We start from the raw sequence: 9,906 nt of genomic DNA, 5'->3' as shown, positions 1-9,906 counted from the left end.
CACCAGATGTCACAAGAAACCACTAGTTTTGAAGGTACATTTGGGGATTTGTTACACAGCATCCACAGCTGGGAAATCCTCCTGCATATATCCAACAGATTTAGAGCCCTTCCAGTATCACCCCAGCCCTTGCTTTAGCAAGGCAGGCAGCCAGCACAGTTAGGCTCCAGACCTACCTTTTAACTTCTGTTCTGTCCATGGAGCTGTAAAAAGGAGCTGTCAGGACCACTAGTTTCATTCAGCAATTTCTATTCAACAACTACAAAGCACTGCCTCACACAGCACATGCAAATCCCATCAGTTCACAATATTGTGAGTATTTCTGAGGAACAGCTTGACACAGATAGCACAATTACTTGGAGCATGGGGGATGAACAACTGCTGTACAAAAGCTACGTACCGAGTATGAAGTGCAGACTTGGAGGGGCTGTTGTTATCAAGGCTCCAGTTTCAACTTGCCTTGAGTCAATGGGAAGAGACTCTTCTGCAGCAGCTGAGGTTTTAGCCTAAAGGAACAAACGTATTTGGATATCTTGTTGCTTGATTAACTCACTAGATAACATGAGAGAGCTGAACCAAGTCTTAAAGAGATCATGCACATTATTAATGTAAAGCTTGCAAGAGCTCCTGTTAGTGTACTAGCTTTTATTAAAGGACATTTAAGGTTTAAGTGCCCCAATTTAAGGATCTTTTAGATTCCAATGTACACTGCAAGTTCTCAGAATCACAGAATGCTAGGGGGGTTGGATGGGACCTCAAAAAATCATCCAGACCAACCTGCCTGCCAGAGCAGGATCACCTCGAGCAGATCACACAGGGACACATTCAGGTAGGTTTTGAATCTCTCCAGAGAGGGAGACTTCACAACCCTGTTGGGCAGCCTGTTCCAATGTTCCATCACCTCCACAGTCAAATCACTTTCCTCATGTTTACATGGAACTTCCTGTGCCTCAACTTCCAAGGTTCACGTTGCCTCTCCATATTCTTACTACAGTTACATACTTTGTGACAGAATTCCACAAGTGGGGGTCTGTCTGATTTCCTCATTGTTGATATGGCTGTGTTCTTTCAGGATATTAAAAGATCCCTTCACGGTTTTTCAGGTATTATCATAGAATCATAGAGTGGATTGGGTTGGAAGGAGCTTTAAAGATTATCTAGTTACAACCCCCACCTGCCATGGGCAGGTACACCTTCCACTAGACCAGATTACTGACCTTGAACACCTCCAGGGAGGGGGTATCCACAACCTCCCTGAGCAACCTATTCCTGTGTCTCACCACCCTCACTGTAAAGAACTTCTTCCTAATAACCAGTCTAAACCTACCCTCCACAAGCTTAAATTCATCCCCTCTCATCCTATCACTGCAAGCCCTTGCAACAAGTTCCTCCCCAGCTTTCTTGTACTGGAAGGCCACTCTAAGGTCTCTCTGGAGCCCTCTCTTCTCCAGTCTGAACAGCCCCAACTCTCACAGGCTGTTCACTTAGGGGAGAATCTCCAGCCCTCTGGTCGTTTCCTCTGAACCTGTTGTTTAAAATAAAGCCAAGCTAATATTTGTTTTGAATTCTTAATGCTGTCTGCTGGGGACACTAGTGGCTCTTTTATTCCACACATATTTCACATGAACACGTTTCTTTCCTTCTCTCTACCTTCCAGTGATAAGTGCCCACCAGCTCAGGAAGGCTGAGTCTTGGGAGCGTGCATTGTAGGCCACATGGCTTAGGTTTTCTTCTCATCTTCTACATTCTTCACGTCCTTTTACAGCCTCCTCTGGTCTCATCTGCTGGGGACTACTTTATGTGTCCCAACTATGCACCTTGGAAAAACATCCACTAATCTGAATAAAAGGTGCAGAAAAGGACAAAAGATCTGCCGTGTGTTTTCCTTCCTTCTGGAGAACTAGGAAGCAAGAGAAATGCTCCCTGGAGTGTGAGTGCTTCAGAGCAGCAATAGCAAAGAACACCAAGTCCTTAAGGATTCACTGCCACTTTTCTGCTCTGAGTGCCTCGCCTATGAGTTTGCTTGCCTAAGAGGGCAAGGAAAGCTGTCAGCCATAAATCACACAGCTATTCACAGTCTGACCTTCCTTCTGCAAGAGCTGCCACAGCTGCAGTCCTGGAGACAATAGCCAAGGGAAGATTCACAGGGAAGGTCCCTAAGAAAGTAGTTCACTGCCCTTTATCCTCCCTCTTCCTCCTCCTCTCCACCAGGAGATGTATATTTTTCTCCTGTTTCACATCAGGTATAGGTAGCTGCTGTCCAGCACAGACAAACTCAGCGAGTTCAGACCAGGACTTTATACCTTCCATGCTCAAATTTGGTAACAAAGCCGCTCGATGAATTTGATGCATTCAAGGAGTTTAAAGCAGGAAAAAACAACCACGAGGAAGGGCAGTGCTCTATTGTCTCTGTGTTGCACTGCCTCTTTAAAATCAGAAATGCATGGACAGCTTCAAGGTGCCTCCCACTGAGAAAAAGCTTTAGATGCATGCACGGAGACAGCGGAGCCATCCTCCCCTGAGCAGCAGGGAGAGAAATGATCATTCATTCAGCAAAGTCCTCTGACTGCTTTCAGTGATCCTTTCTCTGCTCCAGTCACAGGAGCACATTTCCAGGGGAAGAACCTGGAGGCTATCCCCAGGGTGCTGGAGACCTCCAAGAAGATGAGAACAACTGCAGGTAGGGTTAGCTGGTACTGCTATATCAGTTTGTGGATGGTTATGTTTCCTGTACTAATTTAAAATGCTCCCTTGGTAATTTGAAGGGAACCTGTCTGAAACAGATACTGCACCTTGCTTTGACCAGCATTCAGATTTTGCAGCCAAGTATTTATTTAGTACTTCTCTTAAACGAATGTGCACATTTCCAGGCAGCTGTGGGCATGTCTTGTAAAGAAGGAAATTGTTTGAACTGTTGTTTACTTTTAGGCTTTGTCTTTTTGCTGTTCTTTTATCTTGCAACTCTCAGTTTGAAAAGGAACATGGAGAGAGAAGTTGTACAAGAGTGTTTCTCTCAGAAATTTATTAAGTGTTGGTACACCACGGGCTGAGGGTAGCTCCAGAGAAAGAAGGGGTGAACAGCTGCCCTATGGAGTTTGTCCTTTGTAGCTGTGATGGGCATTGTTCAATAGCATTGGACATCCTACTGCCTCACTGCAGAAAAAGTACTAGTGCCCCCCTGATTCTCTTCTGGGGCAGGGGGTGGGGGGAGCTGTCCTGACAACTGGGAGTCTGGGGTGAGAATTCCCAGATCCAGCATGGCAAGATGCAAAAAGACAGTCCTCTCAACATTTTGATACAGATTAGATCTGTTTCTTCATTGTGGAAAATAAACCCATTTTTAACCTTTGGTAAAACAGGCAGTACAACAAGGGGAGCCTGCTCCTCCCCATCTTCAACAATTCTAGGTGCTTTGTCTTGGTTAAGGAAGATTTTTCCCTTTCACTTCAAAAGCCAGTCTCTCTGAGACCACCAGACTTGCCTTCACACCAAAGCCCCAGAAGCTGGTTTGTGGGACAAAACCTTATCGATGTAAATTGGCAGAGCTCCACTAGTTTAAGAGAAGCAGTAATGGATTATGTTGGCTGAAAATTCAGTCCCCCTACTCAATTAATATCTGCCAAGAGGAAGCATTGGGTCTTGGCAACACTTACTTAATTAAGAAATGTATTTAGAAGCCAGGACATCAGTTCTCTTTTCATTCTCACTTACTGTGACATGCAGCATAAAGCAAAACCTTTGTCCAAAAGGCCCATCAGGCACTTTTCAGCGAATTGATGTGGCATCTCAGTTTTCATATCCTGCACAGGGATAATAGCACCATGGGCTTTAAGGCTGGTGAAGGTTTAAGCTGATTTTACACTTTTCCTGTATTGTCATTTCATTGTCCACTGAAAACAAAATTGCATTGTTGGTATATCAAACTTCTGGGTTTAACAACCAGCATGTTACACAGCTCAAGGGATTTCATGATGCAAGAGGCATCCTTTCACCAGGTATTTCTTCTTACTGAGCATAGCCAGCAACAAGGTGGCTATTGTTTTGCCTCAAGCACAGTATTTTTGTTGAAATCTCCTCTCAGAAAATTTTTTCCTCTTTTTGCTCCCACAGAAGGAGATAAATGAGACTGTTGCTCTGTAATCTCACTGGGACAAAGAGAAGGTGACTCATTACTCCGAAGGAAAATTTGGATGAGGTCTCTCACATGCCATGATTGTGCTCTGCCACCCTCACTAATTCTAACAAAAAACCAAGGGCCAGGCAAGGCACGCGTGTCAAAAGAAGACAGGTGTGGCCATGGAGCAAGCTGAACCTAACCCGAACGCTACTATCAGCCTCAACTTTGCTGCAATCTACGATCTCCACAGCGGCGATTTAACCTCCTTTCGCAACTTCTCCTTCCCGCTCGGTTTCAATTACAGTGACTACGACCTGCCGCTGGACAGCGAAGATGACGTGACCAAAACCCGCACCTTCTTTGCGGCCAAGGTCGTGATTGGGGTGGCTCTGGTTGGCATCATGCTGGTCTGTGGCATCGGCAACTTCATCTTCATTGCTGCTCTTGCACGCTACAAGAAGCTGCGAAACCTCACTAACCTGCTGATTGCCAACCTGGCCATCTCAGACTTCATTGTGGCCATCGTCTGCTGCCCCTTTGAGATGGACTACTACGTGGTGAGGCAGCTGTCCTGGGAGCACGGCCACGTCCTCTGCGCCTCCGTCAACTACCTACGGACTGTCTCCCTCTATGTTTCTACCAATGCTCTCCTGGCTATAGCTGTTGACAGGTAAGAGGGGTGCTATTACTGCACAAGGAGATAAGGCCTCAGCTGCTAGGGCTGGCTGGCCAGAATTCGAACTTAACATGCTCACCTGTTGTGTATAATCTGACCTTATAAAAGTATGATTGATTCAAATGTACAAAAGGATTTGTGAAATATAGGAAAGAAGAGAAAGACAGAAATACCCAGAGACAAGGGTGTTCATCAGCAGTATATGATCCTGATCCACACCATACATCTTTAAGGAACCTTCACTACTGGTCTACACAGCTTTTCTGAGGTTAACCTTTGCTGTAAGTGGTGAAGTAAACACACTTCAGCAAGTTAAATAGCTATTTGGTGATACAGAATTTGACAGGTGAGTTTCCAGCAGGGCTACTGCCTTACAGGATATTCGTTTCTCCCTCTAAAGTTATTTTTCCCAGCTTCTGTTTTGGTGTGAAAGAGAGCAAAATATAAGCCTTCTATGTACCCCGCAAAACAGAGTCCTATTTCTCTGCTATGCCATACTGAGAAACCCAACAATCATTAAGTTAACCGTTTTATAGTGCCTTATAAGGTCTTAAGCTGGATGCTCCAATCCACTTGGTGAATGCATCCAGCACTCTCCCATTAAAATACTTTCCTCTCATATTCTCCTCTGTGTTTACCTGCTTCTCTGAGGACAGCACAGTGGCAAGCCAGGAAAGACCCATAGGTCGTTATGGCACCCATACTTAAAGCATTGTCCAGAAAATGATAAAATGCTACACCAGCCCAGTTTAGCACAGATTTGCCTACGGCCTTCATGACAAGGTCAAGCAGAACACAACAAGATCCATCTGCTACACTACCTGCTTTATTCTACAGTCCTGGGGTAGTCCTATGCCTGCTTCTCCTGCCAGGAGTTTTAACAGCAGAGTTTGTTTTCTTTATGACTCCTGTTCTCTTAGCCTCATGCACCACAGACTCTGACAGCCCCAGGCACTGAGGAACAGCTTCATGCTGACAGAAGTCTGACATGACGGAGTCACAGAAAGCCAGGGAACTGCAGAGTAAACCTTTCCAGAAAGGTCATCACAAGAAGTCATCTTTTGCGTACAAACACAATATAGAGCTTCTGGATACCCTCTGCATTTATACTCTGCATGATTCCCACACCTCCTTCCCTTTTTTTTTTTTCTCTCCAGGTTCTCCTGTGTGCTATTTTATTATTATTTATTTATTATATTTATTATATTTTATTATTATTTATTATATTTATAGTTTAATGTTGCAGAGTTTTTCATGCCTGACCCAGAGGCAGCTCAAGAGTAGCTAATCTTGATGATGATGGTTGTACAGCTTGTGGTAGGTTGTTACTGACATCAGCTCTGTGGAAAGAGTCTGGGGAAGTTCATGGGTATTTTGCCCTGTGTGGGGGAAAGAACAATTGGCTCCTATTAAACAAACACTTTAAAAGTGTCTAACAAAATAACCTTTGAGTAAGCAGCTGAGAACTTGGGGTTAAGCTTCTAAACATTAGCACAGATGCATTATTGTTTTCTACTGGCTTCTCCAACTTCTAAACAACTGTCTTGGAAAGCCATGCCAGTACATCCCAGGTTGATGAAGTCATCTGGATCACTGAGTCCTTTAAAAACAATCCTGGAAAAGATTAATCACTGATGTTTGTTGTAAGAACACCCTGGTTTGGTTTCACTGCCCTTGTGTTTTGGTGAGATTTTAATTAACAGAGATAAAGCTCATTCATTTAACAAATATCCATTCCATATTGGTTATGTCACGTGGATCGTCAGCTTCAGTGTCTAAAAATAATAACAGGCTCTTAACAAAAGTCTTCTCATCTCTAGATCATTTAAGAGGGCTCACCTGTGTAGAGAGGGTGTCTGCCCCCCAGAATTTCCCTAAGCTCTTTTTCACCTTCCTTGATGTCTGTTCACATGAAACATAGGATTTTCACATATTTAAGGCCATGTCTACACTAGAAAATAACCCAATGTGACTGTAAGTGTTTCGGGGGGATTTAGCTTTAGTGGAATCTCTTGGAAGTGCCCATGGGCACTTGGCATGTTTTACATGCAGTTTTGGAGCACATCTTCTAGGGCAGTTTCATTTGAACTCAGTTCATGTGCTCCAGGACCAGTCTGCAAAAGCAGCCCAATGGTAATCACCAACAGTCTCAGAAAATCCACCACAAAAACTCCTTCCTGGCTCTTTTGCAGAGATTTACCCCATCCAGCCCAATATGCTGCTGAGCAGATACGCTCACTTATGATTGCCTACACATACATTAATTCCACAACCTTGTTTCCACAGGAGCCAATCTAAAAATGCTCACATAGCAGCTCCACAATGAGGCTGAGTAATTCTGCTGTCCCTTCACATCTAGCCTGCATTATTAAGAATGATGAACAATTCATCTTCTTCCAAGTTCTGGCTGATGAAAAGAACCACTGACTTCCCATTCTATTTTAGGATTAATATACCCTGTGGATGCTACTTCTGTATAGAATGCATACAGACAGAAAAGTGACTGAAAGAGAAATTTCTCTGTTTGAAGCACTCCTTTGTGTTAAACACAATTGTACTGGGAGCGCTGGAGCATCTCTGATAAAAATCTTCTTTTAGCAGAAATACCCTAATCTTTCTGGGACAGTGTACTCTAATGTAAGCCCTTCTTACACCTACAGTGTCTTTAAAAAAAAAAACACCAACCTCTCCAGTCTTCAACCAAAAAACTCCCTCAGAGTCAATGCCATTTGGTCCAAGCCCCTTTTTAACTCACCTCAGGGTGATTGCTGGAGCTTGCAAATCATATGCTTCCATTCCTCCACACTTCTTTGTGAAACACTGCAGTGCACCTTTGCAGCTTCACAGTCACAAGAAGTGAAAATGCCTAATTCAGGTTTCATGGTTTGGCAGATGTAAGATTACCTAACAATAGTCACCTGAAGCAGAGAGTCTCTTGGTGGCTTGAAAATATGCTCACCTGTAACCACTCATTAGCATCAGCTTCAGCTCTTTGCACTACATGGAATACCAGGGAAAGAATAGAAACTCCTATGTATGTTTGACATTTTGGGTTAAAAAAAGCATATTTAAATTGTTCTCTGCTTAGGGAAAACACTTCCCTTCTTCTATGTTTCTAACTTTTTGGACGCTAGTGCTTGGATGAGTGGACACTTTGCTGAGTTAAGAACTGCCTGGATGCCCAGGCCCAAAGAGTGGTGGCGAATGGAGTTCAAGGAAGCTGGCAGCTGGTCACTAGTAGTATTCCCCAGGGCTCTGTGCTCTCTTTGATATCAATGACCCGGACAAGGGAATTGAGTGCACCCTCAGGAAGTTTGCGGATGACTCTAAACTGGGTGGGAATGTTGATCTGCTTGAGGATAGGAAGGCTCTGCAAAGAGATCTGGACAGGCTGGATCAGTGGGCTGAGGTCAGTTGTATGAGGTTTAACAAGGCCAAGTGCCAGGTCCTGCCCCTGGGTCACAACAAACCTGTGCAGTGCTACAGGCTTGGGGCAGAGTTGCTGGAAATCTGCCGAGTTGAAAATGACCTGAAGGTGCTGGTCAACAGCTGTCCGAACATGAGCCAGCAGTGTGCTCAGGTGGCCAAGGCAGACAACAGCATCCTAGCCTGGATCAGCAGTAGTGTGGCCAGCAGGAGTAGTGAAGTGATTCTGCCACTGTACTTTGCACTGATGAGGCCACACCTCGAATCCTGTGCTCAGTTTTGGGCCCCTCACTACAAGAAAGACATTGAGGTGCTGAAGCATGTCCAATGAAGGGTGATAAAGCTGGTGAAGGGTCTAGAGAATAGGTCTTATGAGAAGCAGCTGAGGGAACTGGGGTTGTTTAGTGTGGAGGAGATTGAGGGGAGACTTTATTGCTCTCTACAACTACCTGAAAGGAGGTTGTAGTGAAAGGGGGTGGGGGAAGTATCCTGCTCTGGCCAGGGGAATTGGACTCGAAGATCTCCAGAGGTCCCTTCCAACCCCTAACATCCTGTAATCCTGTAATAGGTGGGAGTTTAAGACTGAGATCTTAAAACCATCCTCAGATACCCTATATATGCTCAGACTTGCAGAAGTGCTAGCTTTCCTAACAAGCCCTTGAGCCACTTATTCCAGAGATTCTGCCTAGATTTAGGAACTTGACTCAGGGTTGCTACTTCAGAAAACTTCCTTACATCTCCTCACAGACAAATTTGTCAGGCACCCTCATGAAAATGACAGCAATTTCCTTCTGCCTAATTCTGTCCACTTGCATTTTGCAGTGTGTTGTGACGACGAGTGTTTTCAGACTTCTTCATGTTGAATGTATTTGTCTGTTGCAGGTATCTGGCTATTGTCCACCCACTGAAACCACGCATGAATTACCAAACAGCAACCTTCCTGATCGCCTTGGTCTGGATCATCTCCATACTTGTAGCAATCCCATCAGCCTACTTTGCTACCGTAACGGTGCTGTTTATGGTAAAAAACCAGAAGAAAAATTTCTGTGGTCAAATTTGGCTAGTTGACCAGCAGATGTACTACAAATCATACTTCCTCTTCATCTTTGGCATTGAATTCGTTGCGCCTGTGATCACGATGACCTTGTGTTACGCCAGGATCTCTCGGGAGCTTTGGTTCAAAGCCGTGCCAGGATTTCAGACTGATCAGATCAGAAAGAGGCTTCGATGCAGAAGGAAAACTGTGATGGTACTGATGTGCATCCTGATTGCCTACGTCCTCTGCTGGGCACCTTTCTATGGCTTCACAATTGTCCGTGACTTTTTCCCCACCGTCCTCGTGAAGGAGAAGCATTACCTTACTGCTTTTTACATTGTCGAATGCATTGCCATGAGTAACAGCATGATCAACACCATGTGTTTTGTAACTGTGAAAAATAATACCATGAAGTATTTCAAGAAGATCATGTTGCTCAGGTGGAGGTCAACATACAATGGAAGCAAATCGAGCACAGATTTAGACCTGAGAACAAACGCAGTGCCAGTCACAGAGGAGGTAGAGTGCATAAAACTGAAATAAATTCTCTGCACTTCTAATCTCACCTCTTTTGGAGAGGGGATAAAGATGAAATAACACCACCTGAGAAGCTTTTCCCTTGCCTCGGGGAATACCCACCCTTACTGACAG

At 44.5% G+C, this 9,906-nt stretch overlaps 1 protein-coding gene across 1 annotated transcript; it reads left to right on the top strand.

The window, feature by feature from the left end:
- Positions 1-363: 363 nt before the first annotated feature.
- Positions 364-9,798, top strand: PROKR1 (prokineticin receptor 1). Its single transcript, XM_054383743.1, has 3 exons — positions 364-396; positions 4,261-4,787; positions 9,102-9,798. Exons 1-3 carry the CDS (start codon positions 364-366, stop codon positions 9,796-9,798), a joined length of 1,257 nt encoding a protein of 418 aa, XP_054239718.1.
- Positions 9,799-9,906: the final 108 nt, after the last annotated feature.

This window comes from Indicator indicator, chromosome 9, assembly GCF_027791375.1.
Source record: "Indicator indicator isolate 239-I01 chromosome 9, UM_Iind_1.1, whole genome shotgun sequence".
NCBI lineage: Eukaryota > Metazoa > Chordata > Aves > Piciformes > Indicatoridae > Indicator > Indicator indicator.
Note: the sequence above shows the minus strand (reverse complement) of the source record. Positions and strands in the feature narration are given on the sequence as shown.